The sequence below is a fragment of the Manihot esculenta genome, chromosome 3 (genome assembly GCF_001659605.2).
Source record: "Manihot esculenta cultivar AM560-2 chromosome 3, M.esculenta_v8, whole genome shotgun sequence".
In the NCBI taxonomy this organism is placed as follows: Eukaryota; Viridiplantae; Streptophyta; class Magnoliopsida; order Malpighiales; family Euphorbiaceae; genus Manihot; species Manihot esculenta.
The window spans coordinates 12,939,154-12,960,108 of record NC_035163.2 but is presented as its reverse complement, the minus strand read 5'-3'; the positions used below and the strand labels follow the sequence as shown (position 1 = coordinate 12,960,108).

Below are 20,955 nucleotides of genomic sequence, written 5' to 3'. Positions count from 1 at the left end.
TATTTATATTTATACCTGCTTTGATTTGTACTATTGAATAGTAAGAGAAGATTAATAGGATTGTACATAATAATACCATAATTTTTATTTTTTATTATATTAAAATAATTTTTATAACGAATATAGTGAAATTTATTATAATTGATATTGCAATACATTTAAAAAATATAAAATCAATAAATATAAAACTGTTGTAATTTCTGCAAACAATAATAGCAAATGAAAAAAATTAAAGTTATATTTTTTGCACTAGATCAAACAAGAACGAATAAATAAATATAAAAATTTTAAATTGAATTATACCAATTTTTGAAAATTAGATTAAATTATAAAATAATAAAAAATTTTAAATTTTTTATATCAATAATATATTTATTTATTTAGTATATGAATATAATAAAATATTTTATAATATGTTACTGCAATGGTAAAATATACGTTTTTCAATTCAAATTTTAAATTTAAATATAATTATAATAAAATTTATAATTTGAATTAATTTTATCAACTTTTTAAAATTTAAATTAAATTATAAAATAATAAAAAAATTTTAAAATTTTAACATAAATACACCTAAAATTTTGTGAAACATAGTTTTTTATATTTGTTTTAAATTAATAATTTAATATAGAAGATTGTATATTTATGTTAAACTGAATTTAAATTAAAATTTATGAGTTAATTTAAATAAAAAATTTAAGATAATTAATTAAAATTTTTGGAATAACTATGGGGTAAAATTTGAACATTTAGCAAAAAATAATTAAGCTTATATTTGAGGAAGTATAACTGGACATGGGTGGGACCCACGAGCGGAACATTATATGAGATGACATGGCGAGCGAGTTTGGGGATTCTCAATAAAAGTGCCGTCATCACCAATCCAATTTAACAGATCAGAAAACAGAAACCCTAATCCAACAATTTCAGAGAGTTGAGAGCAATCGAAGAAGTATAAGAAGAAGAGAGATTCTGAGCTCGCTTGAGGGAGAGAGAAATATAAGAGAAGAGTGAAATGGGAAAGAAGAAGAAGAGAGTATCGTCGAAGGTGTGGTGCTATTACTGTGATCGTGAATTCGATGACGAGAAGATTCTAGTGCAGCATCAAAAGGCCAAGCACTTCAAGTGTCATGTCTGTCACAAGAAGCTCTCCACTGCTGGTGGGATGGCCATCCATGTCCTCCAGGTTCACAAAGAGAGCGTCACCAAGTACTTTTCTATCAATCTCTTAATCTTATTCTATTTAGTTTTTTGATAGAGAATTTGAGATGATATTCGTTGTTTTCATTTGAATTTTTTTTTATTGCAAAACTAACGCTCTGTTTCCTTTTGAAGCTAATTTTTTTTTTTTTTTGATAACAAACAGTTAGGGAAATAGACTGCTGTTTGCGTTTTGAAAAAATTTTCAGGCGCTATGTAAATCATATGAGGATTACCAGTAACGAATTGGGTTTGTGGTCAATTTGCTTATAAATTATTTGGAATTGATAATACTTAGATTCTGTGCGTGCTTTTGGTTCTCGAGGCATTAGTATTAATAAGAGAATTGCTGGAAGATTTAAATCTTTACTTTGAGAGCATCTGATTCCATTTTATCATTGCAGTTGATCAATCTAATGCTAACAGCTATAGTTATCGATTCTCTTAAAATATATTGGAAAGTTATCTTACAAGTGGAGAGTTTTACATGTCTTCATAGCACCTTAATGGCCCTTTTTTCCCACTTTTTATCAGTTTTTACCCTATCTTTAATACTTCTTTCAAAAGTTTTGTGTGTTTAGTTAATATTTCAATTTCACTGATCTTGGAGGTGATGAATTGTTTAGGGTTCCCAACGCAAAGCCTGGAAGAGAATCAACTGATATTGAAATATACGGCATGCAAGGGATCCCACCGGATATCTTAGCTGCACACTATGGAGAAGAAGGTAAGGAACTTGATCTTTTCTGTTTCAAGTTATTTTTTTAATATTATGCCTGTGAATTTTTGTGTAGATTTAGTATCATTCTAGGTTAATTTGTTGAGTGAATTTGCTATTGGTAATATGTTTTCCCTTAAGAGATGTGTGGCTGTCGGTAGAATTAGAGTTTTGAGATTATTTATAATTGTATTCCCCACTCTCTTTATTTATTTTTTAATTTAATATTTGGTTTACCGCTCAAATTCATGGATTGCAAGGTCAAGAGAATGTGATATGGAATGTGGATTGCTCCAATACTCATGGATTAGTCAGTTGGTTTTGGAATGTGTAGCAAGTATAATTTGATGATAACCCATTTATGCAGATTTATGGTCAGTGTGTAGTTCTGACATTTATTCTTGTAGCTGCATAGATTAAATGAGCTTTTTGAATTTCAACCTCTCTCTCTTTGTGAGAGTTGATATTGTAGTTGTCAAATTGAGAATTTGAGAATCAGAATCTTCATTTTAGTGTTATTAAAGGTGCTAAAAGGTGCTAGGCGAGGTCTCTTGCAAGAGGAGTGCACCTTTCTTTGCATTGCTCGAGGCGCGATGTAAGGCGTCACCTCTTGAAAATAACATGCATTTTTTCTTTCTTTTTAAAGAATAAACCCAAATCTATATTTTCGTTTGAAGTAGCTGATTGGAGAACTAAATTTTAGGTACTGATGAGAGGATATATCCCCATAATTATGCTAAGTAACTAGGAATTTATATCCTAAAATTATGCTAATTAATTAGAAATGTACACCCCTAACACACACACACGCACACACACCCCCCCCACACACACACAAATGAGAGGATATATCCCCATAATTCTAATTAACTAGGAATTTATATCCTAAAATTACGCTAATTAATTAGAAATGTAATATTTATAGTGTTGACTTCCATTATTCAAGTATGTTTCAATATTGAAAAATTTACATATTTATGTATAAGTATTCCTGTAATTCAACTATTTAATTAGGAATATATATCCTTATAATTATGGTAACTAATTAAGAAGGGTTATTACAATATATTTACATTATTCGTACATATATACACACATATATGTATATATATAAGTATGGCTTCTCAATTCAAAAAGGTGTCGCCTCACCTCTTGCCTAAGACGATAGGGAATCCTATCACCTTAGTTTCGCTTTTCGCCTTGATAACATTGCTTCATCTATGAATTGAGAATCGAATCGTAAGATTCAATAAAAATTCTAAAAGTTAATTAAAAATAATATATATGCTAAAAATAAGTAAAGAAAAGCTTGTAATTTTGATAGATATATAGTTATCATTTATATAATTAGAAATATTTTTTATAACAGAATAAAAAGTATTTTCTATGTTATATAACTTAATATTATAAATCATGAACTTTGGAATTGTAGACAATATCGTTATACATATGCTGAAACTCTCATTTAAATTTGATCAAATAATTAAATAATAAAACAAGATAGCAAGTTATAATATTATTAATATAATTTATCATAACTTGACAACTATAATTAGTTAAGTTAATTAACTGAAAAGAAAAAAGAATAAGAGAGAAGATGGAGAGGGAAAAAGAATGGGTGGTGGAAGAAAAATAGTTAAAAAAAGATTTTATGTACTCTTTTCATGGCAAAAATGAATGAGATCTTAAATTTTGAAAATATAAGGTCACCTTGATACTATTGATTCTTTCGATTTAGTCAACAATTCTAGTACATTTGCAATTTACCTTGCATGTTTGAATCATCAGGATATGAAATCGAATCAAGAACCATAAGATTCAAGTACATTTAAAATTCACCCTATAAATTCAAATTGAGAATCATAAGATTTTAACAACAGTGCTTGATATGTAGAATTATAATTGATTTGTTGTCTAGCAATTGGACATGGGGAGTGTGCAATGGAGGAGAAGGCTTCACATAGCATTGCCAGTTTGAAATTAGCATTTGTTTGAATTTAGCTCCTTTAGAGAATAAAGGTCAATTTCTCCCCTAAAATTGGCATGCAGGGACAATTAAAAACAAAATCATAAATTAAGTTTAGGTAAATCCATAAATAGGTTGGTAAACTAGGCCAAATAAATTCAAAGTGGGCCTTTGATGTATGACACATGTTTGAGGAAGCAAGTGAATAATTTAAAATGCTAGTAAAGAAATACTAGAGAGAGATAGTAGTAATTCTCTCTCTCTCTCTCTCTCTCTCCCCCCCTCTCTCTCCTTTATTAACAAAGGGAATAAATGCACATAGGAGAAAAGTATTAGGTTTTATGCCTATCACAAACAATGTTATTAAAGGCATTGGCGAGGTGTGTTGCCTTGCCTTGCTCGAGGCATGAGGTGAGGTGCCGCCTCTTAAAAAAATTGGTAGGATCTTTTATTTGTTTTGCTTTTTAAACACTAAACCTTAATCCATAGTTTTCTTTTGAAGTAGCTGATTGGAAATAAATTTAGATACTAATTAAGGGGATATATTCCTATATTTATGCTAGCTAATTAGGGATGCACATGTTACATATTCTAGAAGAAATAAAAAGTAGAAAAAGGTTAAGAGGCAATTATTAGTTTTGGAGGGAAACTTGAATTGACTAAAGTCAAAGTTTGTTAGTGATGGTTACTAGAACCTGCAAGTATATTAGAGAATGGATTGTGAATAGCTCACATTCATTCAAGGATCAATAAAACATTCTTTTCTCTCAATTCTCTTCTCATCTCTCAGACTGTTTCTTCTCTCATTGGATTCTCTGCAGTTCTCACACAAATTTTATTTCTTCTCTCATCTCAATCCATTCTCTCGGTCCTATCTTACAGTATATCTCTATAATTATGCTAGCGAAATATCCCTATTGTTGTGCTAACCAATTAAGGATGTATATCCCATGATTATGCTAACTATTTTGGTATATCATGTAATTATGTTAACTAGTTAGGAAGGCACATACTTGTAGCTTTGCTAACTAATTAGGGATATATATCCCTATAATTATACTAACTACTAACTAGGAATCAAATAATATAATGTCTATATAAGTATCTACATAGTTGACTTCTTTGTATATATATGTTATTATAGTTATGCTAACTACTTAAGAAGGGAGTAGTATAAATATCTATATAGTTGATTTGCTATATGTGTGTAAAAAATATTGGATATGGTTTCTCACTTCAAAAGGCCCTCGCCTCATGCCTAAAGCCATAGGCTACTTCTTCCTGTCTTACCAACACTAGTTGCAGAGAAGAAGGAACACAATCTCTTCTCTATCAGTCTGAGTGGTTAAACAAGATCAATTTAAGCTTTAATTGGCCTTGTTTTTTTTTTTTTTTACCGTTTATGACTTGCTTTGCAGATGATCATGTAAATTGATATTATTTGTTTATTTAAATGAAATGTTATTAAGGCTGGAGGTAACACTAAGGCGATGGAGTGTTCGATGGTCTTAGGCGAGAGGTGAGACTAGGGCATAGTTACCTAGAAGGGTCTTGAGTCGTGGTAATACACGAATTAGTGAAATATAGGATACATAAGGGGGTAGGCTTAATGGGTACGCTAATTTGACTAGTGGTACATATAGTTGGGACGCTAATTTAATTTGGGGCATATAAATTATATTTATGCAATATAATATAATGTTTATATAATTAAATATGTGACTAATAGTTGATATATTTATATTATTTGAAAGTATTTCAAAGTTTAAATAAAAAAATAATAATTTAATTTAACTAATAAAATAGTAATTTGAACTTCCAAATTAACATTTCCACCTATTCCATGGACATTCAAATCTACTACCTTATCTAAAGTGTTCTAAAATGTACTTTCTTCTTTTTTATTTTTTCTTTGTTATAGCCTTCCTTCTTCCTTCTTCCTTCTTCATCTTCTTTTCCTACTTGTGCTTGCATGGCACACATGCATATTTGTTTATCTTTCTTCTTTTCTTCTATCTTTTCATTTCTTGTTGGAACCTCTATTTTTAGGATTTAGATCGCGTCTCCCAATGATTAGGGACACAAAAGTATCATATTTCGGTACGTAGTATACGGAATGCAGTTTTCAGGGATTAAGAGAATCTGGTCATTATGGGCTACAGGGCTAGGGCATTCTTGAAATGAGGCGTTACAGCCACACGCACGTACACATTTGTTATAGGAAGTCAACTATGTAGATATTTGTATGGACATTGTATTACTCCCTAATTGCTTAGGTTTATCATAGGTGTTCTATCTTTTAATTTCTTGTTGGAACCTCTATTTTTTGGACTCAGATTGTGTCTCCCAATGATTAGGGACACAAAAGTGTCGCATTTCAGTACATAGTATCTGGAATGCAGTTCTCAGGGGTTTAAGAGAATCTGGTAACTATGGGCCAGGGCATTTTTGAAATGAGGCATTATGGCCTCACGCACACATACATTTGTTATAGGAAGTAAGCTATGTAGATATTTGTATGGAAATTGTGTTACTCCCTAATTAGTTAGCTTAATTATAGGTGTACTTATATATAAATACGTAACCATTTTTACTCTTGGGATATACCTCAACTCTCTCTCTTTCCCTTTCTCTCTCTCTCTCTCTCTCTCTATATATATATATATATATATATATATATGTATGTATATGTTATAGGAAGTCAACTTTGTAGATATTTACATAGACATGATATTGTCAAGTTATTTTCTGAAAATATAGGGGACTCTTGCTACTTTGATGGTTTACACAATGTTTATTATAATTTCATTGCCTTCACTATCAAAGTACTTTTCCCAACATAAGTGATGGGAAGTGGTGAATAGAGAAGGTTTTATCTAGCTTGTTAATCATTTTAGCTAGGGTTGCATTTAGTTGAGTTCCCAATGGAATGAGTTTGATTGATGCAATGCGATGTAACCTTTGAAATTAAAAAAAAAAAAATCTTATTTGTTTATTTATTTAGTTTGGATGATTTGATTCAAATGGCTTGCCTTTATATTAGTTTGTTTTGGTTCAATTCTAGTTAAGAATCTTGTCAGATCATAGTTAAGAAAACGAAAATTGGCCTTGGTCAGTGAGTTGTTTTATGTTGACATGCTAACCTTAATTGAGCTGTACACCTTACTTGCATGATGTGTTTTGCAATTATTCATTCTTTATTTTACATGAACCTGTTGTCTTGCATGGAGCTAGAAACTAAAGAGGTAGAAGCGATACTTTTATTACCTGTTATTGATTTATTATATTTTGTCTGTGCATAGTGTGTGCTAACAAGTTATCCTTTCTGACAAATTATAACTTTCTTTCAGAAGAAGAGGCACCGTCAAAAGTTGCCAAAGTGGATGTTCCATCTGCTCCGCTCGTTGGTGGTGTAGTGCCAGGATCATTGGGTGTTGGATATTCTCCACAAACTTTAGGTGGAATACAGCCAATGTATGTATTCATACTTCTGTTCTCTTTGCTAAAATTAAAAGATTGCTATTAATTTGTGCTTAAATTTTATGCGAGCATTGATCACAGTTGCTAGTGTTTGGATGAACAATTTCCAAGCAAGGTTTGAATGCATGCATTACATATGCTTCTATAGGGATGCCTCATATGGCAATTGTTAAATTCATTTTTTTTTTCAACTGGGCATGGTGCAATACCTGTGATGTGCTAGAATCTTCTCAAATACGTTGTGGTTTGGTTTAAACATGTTTGCCTTAAATTTTGAATATTGTACATGTGAATTTATTACTTGTCAAACAAGGAGTTTATAATGATTTAAGTGTATGAGTTTTCAGTTGCCTGATATGTATATATGTGTATATAACATCAAAACAACTCCTTTCTAGTTGGTTTAAATCAGTTGATAAGCCTTTTCTAAAAAAAATTAAGTAAATTTTATGAGATCTTTTCTAAAAAAGCATTAACTAAATTTTATGTTTCTGCATTTGAAAATATAAGATAAATATTTGTTTGAAAAATATAGGTACAGTAAGATACACATAATAAAAGTGATAAAGGACTTGAATGAAACAGAGACAAGCAGAAAAGAGGAATTTGTATTTAATTTTCGCATTAAGAGCAATACGATAGTTCACACAGAGCAATAATGGATGTTTCTTAACTCACTGACTGAATACAAGTAAAATAAACTAAGAAACAGAATTACAGCAAGAATGATAACTCCTGCCCCAGCAATAATGCTGTTGATTGACTGAGATTCTCCACATGCCTCTCCTTTCTTCTTGGTTCCATTTTATATCATCTTTAGTGCAGCTGCTGTGATTTGCTACAAGGAGAATCCACAGGCAGCCTTCTTTCAGTGATTTTTTTTTTACCAACTTGTCTCCTATACCCATCTTCCATCTAGCTTTTTGTTCCAGATTCTGACATTTCTTTTTTCTTCTTTCGAAAACACATCACTAGTCCTCCTGGGCAACCCCTGGTGAACCCTCCTTCGCCTGATCCATAACAAAAAGATTAATTAATCAATATTAGGGATGCAGATGAATATTTGCTTGAGCTATCAGCCAATTTATCTGAAAAATGATCGGCTCTAGGTAGTGGCTTATTCAACTATTCATGGGCCCCTATTCTCTATCCATAGTTGTGGAAGGCTCAAGGCGCAAAGGGGGGTTTGGAACCTAGGCGCAAGGCGCAGGCGCGTGCCCGAGCAACTCATGGCGCAGAAAGATAAAAATTAAAAAATCAATTAAAATTCAAGTAACATAAAGCTAAATGCAATAAAATCAAGTACCAAACATCAAATGCAATATAATCTTTACTTGTTTGCTACTATCACAATTCACAAATCACATTATCACAATCCACAATTCACATTCACAATGAACTCTAAATTATTGTTTGCTAACTATATTCACAAATCTCAGTTTACTTGATTAATTAACATGATAATAATATAAACGGATAATTAACATAAAGTTAAAAAATAATCAACAGTAACAGCACAATAGCAAGCTGGTTGGCAATGGCAGAGCAACATACCAGCAATATGACAACCATGGTGAGAGAAAGAGTAAAGAGAAAGAGAAGGAAGAAAAAGAGAAAGAATAAAGAAAGGAAGTAGAATGATAAACTCAAAAAAAAAAAAAAAAAAGAATTATATGTTGAGAATGAACTGAAGAGATGAAATCTAGATATGTTGAAGTCTTAAACGTTGGATTTTTCTTCCTCTCCTTCCTCTTTTTCTTCTCTTTACTGCGGCTGCTGAAGTTGTTGTTAAAGTCTAGGGCAAATTTTGAAGCCCTTTTATAGAGGGCGCCTGGAAGGGCACGGGCGCCTCGCCCGTGCCTTGCGCGTGGCGCACCTGAGGGCGCCTCAGGCACAGCGGCTGCCTGGCGCCTGGTGCGCACCCTTTCATAACACTGTCTCTATCCCTTGTATTCAACCAATGCCAATTACCAAGAATGCATGAGCTACCTTTAACTATAGTTAAACCCAAAAATGAACAAGGGTTGATGTCCCTGTCAGATCTCAGCCAAATTGAAACGTGTGCATGCTGCACAATTCCATAGAGTTGGGTATGCACTGAGAAGGCTTCTCTTCATCCATTTTTGGTATGGAAAAATAACGTAACTGGGTGGATAATCTCATGGGTTAGCTAGGCTTCATGTTTGTCCCTGCCTGAATAGCAGAGGTTTTGGGAGGTCCAGAGACACTTTGGTCCAGAATTGCTCTTATGATGAAAGTGTTAAAAATTGGTCAAGTCTGGGGAAGGCAGACAGATGGGATTAAATAATTTGTATGCGTAGATTTCATGGTAGATTATTTAGTGGAAATAGCTATATATATATATATATCTATATCTATATATATATATATATATATATCTATATATATATATATATATCTATATATATATATATATCTATATATATATATATACATATTAAAATTTAAGGTCCCAATCTCATGGGTTAATGAAACAGCACCATATTATAACATTTACATTTGCGTTGATGTTCTTTCCAGATATTCTTGTCATCTAAGCTGTATTCATGGGTGCCTGAATTTGCCATCATTATTTTTCTTGACTATTTTCTGCTCCGAGCATCTATAATGTATATTGTGGATTTATGATTTCCATCTTAATTTACAACTGACTTGTCACCATTTTTTATAACTATATATGTCTTGCCTTCAGAGGATGTGATGAAGGCAACGCAGTAGAATACCTCAGTTTCAAGGACCTAAAAGCACACACTAGCTCCACTTTTATTTTTCTGCACATGGCAGCATTTTGTGAGGAATAATTTGGAAAGCTCAAGTTTCTTATTCTCATGTGTTCTTCTTTTGTTTTTTTTTTCCCCTCCTTTTGTGTAAATGGCATGTGTGATCAGCCTCTCATTGAAAGTTGTATTCCTTGTTTTGTCCATAGTTACAATTCTGCTGTGCCAGTCCCTCCTGCTGGTTGGCCACTTCCTCCTCGGCCACAGCCATGGTTCCCACAACCTCCTGCTGTTTCAATTCCACCTCCTGCTCCAGTTGGATATGCACAACAGCCATTGTTTCCAGTGCAAAATGTAAGGCCTCCTCTGCCCTCATCTACAGCACCTGCACAAGTGGCTCCTCCTGGACTGCCTTCATCTGCACCGCCTATTCCTGTCTCACAACCATTATTTCCTGTTGTTAACAATAATTTGCCTCAAAGTTCACCATTTTCTGCTCCTTTGCCTTCACCAAATATTTCATCAAGCTCGCCTGCAGAAGTTAAGGGTTCTGTGGATGTGCATTCAGGAGCTAACAGTTCTCTGACAACTAGCTTCCATACAAGTATTCCAGGTTTGATTACTTGTCCCTTGTTGATTGATATTAAAATAGGCTTTCCAGAATGGTATTCTCCGCCAATGATTTGTGGTTGATTTTTTGTTAAACATTTTTTAAACTTCTAGTACTGGAATGTTAATGAAACAAAGGGGTAAACTTTCACTACAAGAAACAATAGTAAGTTGATATTTTTTTGGAACACATTGATCCTTAACCTTGCATTTAGATAGGAAAATTAACCTCTCATTTAAATAGGAAAATTTAAAATATGAGAGTTGAATTTGATAAATTAAATATATATTTTTTTCAATTTCTTAGAGTTATGAATATATATTTATTGATGGGTAGAACATCCTATTTGAGTATGGATTTGAAATAATTTGTATTATATAATATGGATCTGAGATAATTTATATTATAAATTTGAAATCCACTCCAGAAGGTTCTTATCCATAAAACAGTGTTATTTGAAATCCACAATTTATCAATAAGTTTTGCTAAAATCAAATCAACCTCCCTTATGTCTATTTTTGACATCCAAACATAGCTTAATTTATTGTGTGCATACTTGCTGCAGGGGGGACATTAGCCAATTCACATTCATATGCCTCTGGTCCAAATACTGGTGGGCCTTCTATTGGACCACCCCCTGTAATTGCTAACAAAGCTCCTGCAACCCAAGCAGCTGCTAATGAGGTCTATTTAGTTTGGGATGATGAGGCAATGTCCATGGTCAGTTGATTCTGCATTAGGAATGTCATTGTTTGTTGTATTATTGAAAATTTTTCAGTTATACATGCTAATATATTTAAATATTTATAGGAGGAAAGAAGAATGTCCTTAGCAAGGTATCAGGTGCATGATGAAACTAGCCAGGTAAGTTATGACTACCTCTTTAATATTTGGAGTTGGTTTGCACATCTAACCAGATGGGTAGGCTTTATGCTTGTGCTTTCAGATACAGTTGTTTACTCAATATTACCTACTTAGAGAGGTATTTACTGTATGAGTTTCTGAATTATATTTTCTTTTTCTAGAATCCCACATAGCGAAAGATGTGGGTCTTTGAGTATATATGTTCTGAATTTCAATCTTATTGATTAAAGGCATGCTAGCTCTTTTTGACTGCAATTCTCTTGTTTACATACCAATGCCACCTAATGTGTGGTTGGTTGAAGATTCAAGGGGTGTGCGTGTGTTTATTTATGATGGTAATTTAGTAATTACAATTTGGACAAGCTTGCTGGAAACAACTCGAGGATATCCCATCCTAGCATCATTCTCAGTTTATGAGTGTATGTATTTGCTGATTTGAAATTTGGATTTATGTTTTATTTACTTGCCCTATGCTTTGACTCCGAAGTGTGGGGGTTTGGGTGGAACAAGATGATACCCAACAGATTTTTGCTCATTCGTAGCATCATTACAATTTATTTTTATCGTCGAACAGTGAATTCAGACTTGGCCCAGGTCAGCTTCTTTCGCAAAGTTTGACATCTTTTGCATAGGACCAAGCTTTCAAATATCTGGTTTGTTAACTGATTAGTTTATGTTCGCAGTTCATATGTTGATCCTTTTATGTGGTTGGTGCATGTTTTCAGATGAGTTCAATTGATGCGGCCATTGACAGAAGGATACTGGAAAGCAGGCTTGCTGGTCGAATGGCATTTTAGATCAACTAGTGGCTAACAGCGAGGAGCTTCTCTTCACAACTATCATTGCTTGGATCCCGTGAGAGAACGTTCAAATCATGTATGTTGTATTCTTTATGAGAAAGTGAGGTAGACCAGAGCCATTCTTTAGCGTGTAGCAAACATCCAATTTTTCTGCTTCTTTTTTCTTTGTTAATTCATCAAAAGTCTGTTAGGATATACAGATTTTGAGTTTGCCTAGACAAGCTGGTGCTGAATTTTTTCTTTTTCAAATTGCTTCTTTTCTGGGTAACGTTGTAACTTATTATATGATTTGGTGGTACTGGAATGAATTTCCATTTGTCATCAAATTGAATCATGACCATGGCTCTTGCTTATGCATGTTTGGTTAAGACAACAAATAGAAATTCAACATATCTATGAACACAGGAGAAAACAAGTGACGTGGTGCCTATTGTCCTCGCAAACCCTACCCTTCATTGTATTCATGAATGGCTTCCCACTGGACTCGTAAGTATTCCTTGTATCTATGTTTTTCCAAACACTATACAAAAACCCTACCTTGCCTACTCCACCATGAATATATAAACAAAACGATCCCATTCAGAAAAGCACCACTGTGGTCTGTAAGGAGCCCGTGTTGCACCTCGTAGCCGACGTAGACCATGCGGTTTATAATTTTTGCAGTCCAGTTATTGGCGGGATGGCCACTGGTCGATTAGACAAATTGAAATTTCACGCATTCCAAGTCCAGCGAAACTGGTTGATTTGGTTTTATTTGGTTTGGTTGAACTTGATTTTGGACACATTATTTTAAACTTTTGATTCATTTTCATTTTTTTATTAATTTTTAACTCTAATTTGACGTCTAGTAATAATTAATTAAAAAATATTTAGTAATATTTGGTTATTTATTACTAACCAAATATTCTGTTTTTTTTTTGGATGGTCGACCCTATTTCTCTCAACCATTGGTCTTCTCCGGTTTAAATATTCTTTTTTTTTTTTTTTTTTATTTGTTCACTTCTGCACTTAAATTAATAAAAAAAATAAAATTAGTTTTACAAAATTACACCTAATTAAATTAATAAAAAAAATAAAATTAGTTTTACAAAATTAATTGAATTATTTAAAAACCTAAAATAATGAATTAATTCAAGTATTTTTTACATACACATTGCCAAATTGAAATAATGAGGTGATTGAATTTTAATCCTCTTGAAATAATGCCAGCACTAACTTTAATTCGTTTGTGACTTGCAATTAGAAATTGCATTATAGGGTTATAAATTGCAGTAAATTAAAGAAAATTTAAAAAAAAATTAGTTTTTCTAAATTATAAGTATACCAATAAATGGATAATATTTCTTTAAAGTATAATTTTGCGACAGTATCAATATAAGAATTTGCTGAACGAGAAATTCAGAAGAAAGAGATATATAGAATATGAAAATTGAATGTCTTGATAGTGGCTAATATTGAATTCTATTATAACTCTGTTATTAAATTCTTTATTATTACATTACCAAAAAAGTTTATAGTAACGGATGCAAGTATGTTGTTAATTGAGTTTAGTATGTTATTAATTAAGAAACTCATCGCTGTAGGAGAGAGGTCTCTTGAAAATAATAAAATACAATTTTACAAATTCTTTTATTACAAAAAGAAAATTAGGATCATAATGCAGAAACAAATTAAACTTTTAATATATATTTATATATCAGATTTTGTTTCTGATGTGATATTCTGAACGTTAATCAAGAGAGGGGAGCCCTATGAGGAGCACTCTTTCTTCTGCTGCTCAATGAAAGCACAAACCCTGGAAGGAAACCACTTCCTCCTTTCTGCTTCCTTTGTGGGACCTCGGATTCCTTCAAAATTCCAGAATTGATGATGATGTCATTGGAGCATGATGAGCCTCTGAATTGCACTTGCTCCTCTACAATGTGACTATCTTCATCAATTGTCTCAGAGCTGTCCATTCTCAGTCCTTCCAGTTCTGAAAATTCAAACTCCGATTCATCAATTCTGTATAAAATGGCAGAGAGGTCCTCTTCTTGTTCCACCGAGTGATCAACCTGTTTTTTCAGATTCAAAAATTAACATCAAAGGAAATATGCTGAGTTTGAAAGCTTAATATTACCAAGATGTCAATAATTTTTTTTTTCTTTTCTTTGGAGAATCACTATTAGGTCCCTGAACTTTTAAAAAATTCACTGGTTCATCCTTATTTTAAAATTACTCAATTAAAATATCCATATATTTTATAAAATCAAATTCTTTAGTTCTCCTCAAGGAAATCATTGATTATCTTGAATTCATACGCTATTTAATCTTTATAATTTTAACTATGCATATTATTTATTTTTGAGACTTTAAATATCATACTATTTAATCTTTTTGATCAAGACTAACATATTTTTTGATAGAATGGCTAAGCAATTTGAATTTATAAAGCTAAAAACATTTTAATCTAGTGATTTTAAAATTGGCAAAAACTAGTGAATTTGTGAAAATACAGGGATTTGAGAATAATTCTCCCTTTTTTTTGGGAGGGTTCCAAGTATGGCTCAAAACTTGTAAGTGTTTAGCCGTAGCTCAAGGGTAGGAATAGAATTAGAAAGAGAGAGACACAGAGCTGTTAACATCACATTCAACTAAAAAATTTATTTGACAATGCAAAAGACAAAAGAAAATGCTTATATAGAAAAAAAAAATTCCTAGAATTGCAAAAATGACATTTACAAGTCAAGGACCAAAACCCATCAAAACAACCATTCAAAGGAATTGAAATGGACCTTGCAGGACAGAGAACAGAAGTTGAATGGCTCTTGGAGAATCCTGTCACAACTGAAGCATACATTGGCAGAGCCCTTATAAGACCTTGACTGTGGTCTCTGATTCAAGAATATCACTTTAGCACTGTTTATAGTATAGGGCTGCCAGACAAACAAAAACCACATATCATCATCATCATCATCATCAGCTTATGCAATAGAAAAGATCAGATAAATCATAATTAACAATTCCAGTGAGTTGCATAATTATCTTCTTCACCACCATTATTAGCTGCAAGTACCTGAATATAAGAACAATCAATAAGCTTCTCAAGATCTCCCAGTCTTACAACATCATGATAAACATATCTTCTCACCTGTCACATGAGATCAGAAACCTTAATTAGGTTCATCCAAAGATTCTTAACAAGGAAATTTAAAGATTAACAGGAATTAATGAAGCACAAAACCAGTTAAATTACATGCACGGTTCATTATGGTTGGTTCCATGTAGGTCCCACTATATTAATGATTAATATTTAACTATGGTATCTACAAGGGCTGCGCATTATAATTTTTCCAAATGTACATGTGAATTGCAGCATGTGTGGGGTAGATGCCTGCAATTACTTCATGAAAGTGGAGTTAAATTTTCACCCCACTAGGTTGAAATTTAGGTGAAAAAGTAGGCAACCAACCTCTCAAGATAGGGGAAAAAACATAAATGAACTGGGCAGATGATAAATTATGAAACTGAAATGTGTTTTTTTTATCTCTTTTTTTTTTTTTTTCAAAAATAATGAATAATAAAGAAAAATATGGTCAAACTTTCGCTTTCATTGAAAGCAACAGGTGAGGAACCTTTGCAGGAGTAATGGATAGAAAGAAATCTACCATATATGGGGAACAATCCAATTCCAAAAGATGGGAATAGGGGAGACATGATAATCCGCTTATAGAGAATCATATATTTTTTTTCAAAAAAAAAAAAAAATAGAAAATTTCATATAAAAGAGATGCATAAGAGAATCTTGAATCAAAACTCTAATGGGAAGAAGCTCACCACCAAAGAAAAAAAAAAGTAGAAGAAGCAACAAAAAGGAAATTATGATAACCTAGAGCATAGAATTTCATAGAGAAACAAGAATTGGGTGGAAGGAACTCAACAGAAGTGTTATAATTTCCAGCAGAAGGGCTTCAGAGATTTTCTCCATAGAGAGTTTATAGATGAGTTGGATTAAGATCATATAAAAGCAGAAGCATTATGAGAGGAACAATAAGCTGAAATATTATGAATTAGTGCAAATCAGGAAATTTTAAGGAAAAAATCATTGTGAAAATTATATTTAAGAAAAGAAAAACCATTTTTGGTGTGCTCTTGAAAGCAATTATTAATCAAAACGAAGGAACTGCAGAAAATTCACTGTTACACAAAAAGGAGGAAACAAAAGAAAGAAAGAAAATTCCATAAAGCCCCCAGAGAAGAGAAGTAAAGATTGTGTATTACTTGGAATAATTATCAAAGACCTACCAAGGAATTATAAGAGAAGCAATAAAAGACAGCATGAATAGAAACCCCAAATAATGATAGCTGAAAGAAAAGGACTTGTACTGTTCAAAACTGTACATGAATCATATGGGTTCAATTGATTGTTTAAGCAAAGAGAAGTCTAGAAAAGAAACCACCAACGAACAGAAATTGAAGGGGAAAAGAAAAAGAAAAGATATATTTGGTTGTAGAATTCAGAGAAAATAAAAATACCCATTAAAGGATGAGAAGCTGAAAAAGACATCGGAGAGAAGAAACAACCTTGAGAAAAGTCGAGAAAAGGGTGAAAGAAAATATCAAACTTGTTGAATTTGAAGCTTATATGCATGGGTAAGTGGATTGTATACCTGAAGAAGAGGATGAGAACGATGAGAAAAGAGGCAGTGAGGACAAATACTAAGGCAACAAAGCAAGCAAAAGATGTTCTTCTCATTCTTCCTACGATTCTCATGGACCCCACAACCACCAAAGAAAGTCTCCGCCATTAATCCTTCTAGCCATGCAGGCTTAATGGTATTACTACTCATCATCAACTGATTACCACCGCCACCACCATCACCACCACTACCACCACCTGCTTCTGCTTCTCCATTTCCACCGCCAACTGATGATGTGTTGTACTTGTACCTATTCTCTCTGACCATGTCTACTTGGTCTTGTGTTTCTTGGAACTTGTAATTGTCTGTATGAGAGAGTACGAAGTATTGGTGAAACACTAAGCGTATAAAGCTTGTAAGAGAGACAGAGAGATGCTTGGAATGCTTAATAAAAAGAAAAAACTAAAACAGCTAGTAATATGGCAATGTGTATGTACACCTTACTCTATTTAAATTCAGGAGGTTCAGAATTATTGTCGTTTTTAGGAAGAGAGAATGTGTCCTTCCAAGAGAAGTGGGGAAAAAGGAGTGTGTCCGTAATGTCTCCACCGATGCCAAAATTGCCAAATAATAAAGAGGCTCGTGAGAAATTGTCAAGTAACTTGGGTTGTGCATGCATTATTCTATATAGGTTTCATAATAATTACAATTATTATATAACTGATGTTTTGAAATCTAAAAAATAAAATTTTTAATACGTTAATTAATATTTTAAAATTCAAAGAATAAGGTTTTAATACGTATGTGTAAACTTGAATATGGGGAAGACGCCCTCTTCCCTTTATTCTTTTTTCTTTGTCTTTGTCTTACAGCTATAGTATCGCTTATCTCTATCATACAAACTCATACTTATTTTTGAAATTGGAGAAATAGAACTTGAGACCTCTCAAATTTATTCAGATATATTTACCATCAAATTAAATTTATGAGTGCATTTATAGGATCTTTATATATATAATAATTATATAAAATATTTTTTTATTATTATGAATATCAACTAAATAATATCATATGTCCTAATAGAATGATCTAATATAGAAAGATAGTTAGAGGGGTGAAACAATTATTTGGGTGATTTTATAAAATAAATTATCGTAAAAAAAAAAAAAAAAAAAACAATAGGGTTTACCCATACCGGCACTCTAATACTCTAAGTAAGAGGTTTGCATAATTTAATTTAATGAAATATGGTACTGAGGCATTACTGGTCTAATTAAACAACTAGCAAAATTAACTTGTGATGAAAACTAAAATTCAATCTTAACAAATATTGAATTCTCATATGTAATTATAAATATTTAATTCAATTAGTTTATAATTTTTTATTTTGTAATGAAAAATTCAATTTTTTTTACTTATAAAATATTTATTTTTAAAGTAAGTATAACAATTTATTTAAATAAAATAAATTATATCAAATGTAGGGTAAATGAAATTAAGGAAATTCCGCCAACTTTGCTAATTGAAATACAAGGATTAAAATTAAAATAAAGCAAAAGTAGTCGAGTCTTTTTCATTAGACTTAATCTTAAAAAATAGTAATTTTACCTTTTTGTTACAAAATAGTTATGAAAAACTCAAATTATTATCTAATTTTACTATTTACAGTCAATGAATAATATATAAATTTTAAAATTAAAACCCACATTATATTTTTCTTTTATTAAAAATTTTTTCTCTTTAAAAAGATATTCACACTACCTGCTAATTAACAAAATGGTAGATTGTCATGAAAAACTTTTGTATGCTGTAATATTTATTTTTGAATACAAACTTTTAATAAACATTTTTATTAAATGATGTTTTAGTTACATAATTGCATAAGTTAATATTTTGTGACAATTCCTTTTGCCACATAAAAAGTAAAAAAATGATATATATTACATAACAAATTCTACAAATTGTCATCAAATCAGTCTTGTGTGTGGACAATTTTAATTAATTAGTGAAATAAATAAATAAATATTATTATATTAAAATTTTAGAATTTTAATATAAAATGGTCGATTTTGAGAGTTTCTAGAATTTGAAGGTAAAGAGAGAGAGTTAAAACTTAAAATCTATTCTCTTTTTTATCCTTAGAATTATTTTAATTTTTTTATTAGTATTTTGTATAAATATTATTAGAGATTGTACTTATTCTAAAAAACTTTTTAATTGGTATTCTGTGTGAATATCATTAAAAACTGTACACTTAGATTGATTGTAGTTTGCGATAACCTAATCAAGTCGTAAAGAAAATAAAAAATATTTATTTTTTTTATTTTTATTATTTTATTCATTTAAACGTAATTCATGTTAGTAAGAAAAATTTTATTTTTCATATTATTCTGCTGCATATCAATATGATTGAAATCCAACAAAATGTGTATATGTTTTGACAATTTTATTTAAATAATTTAATTTTAATAATTGAATCTAAAATTAAAAATTTTGCATAAGTTTTATCTTAATTTGAAATCGCAGTTAAGAAAAGTATGTTCTTGATGATGTGATAATTTGACTTTTTTATTATTAATTGATACCTATACAAACCTTGTGACATGTAAGTAATAAATTAAAATATATTTTAAATCTCTTTCTCATTTCTCACTATTTTTTGTTTTAATTTTCTTCCATTTGTATTATATTTTCCACTTACCATCATCATCGATGATGCAGGTGATGAAGAAGCGATGTAACCGAATTATCCTTATCCTCGCTTCAATTCACTGAAATCATAACTTTTATATTTAAGAATTTGCAATATATAAAAATAAAAAGAAATCAAAAGATCTAGAAACAGCGTGAAAAATGAGGGAGACTTGATGTTACATAACAATTGCCCAAAAACATCCATGAGTTATCGCTACAAGAGAAAGACCACATGACCAGGATTTGATAAGTAATACAGTCCTACCCTAAAAATGGAAGACCCGGGCATCTTAACACTCGAATTATCCCCAAGACTCACCTTCCCCAAATGAGGCAAGCCTAGATACAAAGTTACCGTTAAACAAGGACAGCCCCACATATCTCTGTTCCACCTATGAGCGCGGGATCACCAACCTATTAGTTGGTGATACCACCTATCAAACTGCCCGCCACATTATCGTCGGTTCATCGGGAAATACAATGATTGTCTCTACCCTCTTATAGTATAAAAAGGGAAGAATTATAAAGGCAAAGATACGTTTTTCTCTCACATAAAAGGTCTAAACAATTCATTATATTTACTCTCTTCTCTAGTATTCTAACTTAAGCGTCGAAGTGGCTGCCGTGGGCACCCACCTACACCTCACATTATCTTCCTTGCAGGTTCCAACCAATCACAGCGTAACTGTATTCTGACCACGTCATCAATATAATCTCAGCAACATCATTTGGTTTTGTTGTGGGGAAATCCTTTGAATCTACCGTTCATTTGGATTACGACCAGTCTCCTACTCTTTTTTTTCATAAAAGAATATCTCTCTCCTTCCACAGTCAAAATGGTCGGAAGTTCACGAACTACTGCTAATATCGCTTATCATCATTTCTTTCACTCCGGATAATAAGCAAAATACCCTCCCAATAGTCAATGAAGCTGACCTCAATAATTTAAATAATGAGCAGATGTTCCAGTATAACAAAAAATTGCATGCTACTATTGGGCAGTACAAGGCCCTAAAGGAGGCATCACACATGGCTTCCCGAAGAAGGGGGAAGCCTTTTTACACACCCCAAGGGCTCAAACGGAAGCAGATAAAAGATGGTCTAAAGGAAAGGTCGAGTCCAAAGATGAGTCAGATAAAGCTCCAAAAAAGCATTGATTGAAAGTTAGTACGAGTTGTGCAAAGGTACCAAAAGGAATAAGAGAAGATTTTGGCTTAGATAGTGTCTCACTTTATTCGAAAGAAATTTTAGCAGAAACCTTTCCAA

The 20,955-nt window shown here is 31.9% G+C and overlaps 2 protein-coding genes across 2 annotated transcripts; one reads left to right on the top strand and one right to left on the bottom strand.

Moving 5' to 3' along the window:
• Nucleotides 1-850: 850 nt before the first annotated feature.
• LOC110611299 (protein SUPPRESSOR OF FRI 4) lies at nucleotides 851-12,710 on the top strand. The gene is made up of 7 exons (XM_021751523.2): nucleotides 851-1,209; nucleotides 1,827-1,927; nucleotides 7,235-7,358; nucleotides 10,312-10,715; nucleotides 11,278-11,432; nucleotides 11,523-11,576; nucleotides 12,302-12,710. The coding sequence occupies exons 1-7, from the start codon at nucleotides 1,016-1,018 to the stop codon at nucleotides 12,371-12,373; spliced, it is 1,104 nt and encodes a 367-aa protein (XP_021607215.1). The 5' UTR covers nucleotides 851-1,015; the 3' UTR covers nucleotides 12,374-12,710.
• Nucleotides 12,711-13,958: 1,248 nt separating this feature from the next.
• On the bottom strand, nucleotides 13,959-17,475 carry LOC110612369 (protein RGF1 INDUCIBLE TRANSCRIPTION FACTOR 1). Its single transcript, XM_021753142.2, has 4 exons — nucleotides 17,026-17,475; nucleotides 15,432-15,506; nucleotides 15,151-15,291; nucleotides 13,959-14,430 (listed from the first exon to the last, which is right to left on the bottom strand). Exons 1-4 carry the CDS (start codon nucleotides 17,320-17,322, stop codon nucleotides 14,110-14,112), a joined length of 834 nt encoding a protein of 277 aa, XP_021608834.1. The 5' UTR covers nucleotides 17,323-17,475; the 3' UTR covers nucleotides 13,959-14,109.
• Nucleotides 17,476-20,955: the final 3,480 nt, after the last annotated feature.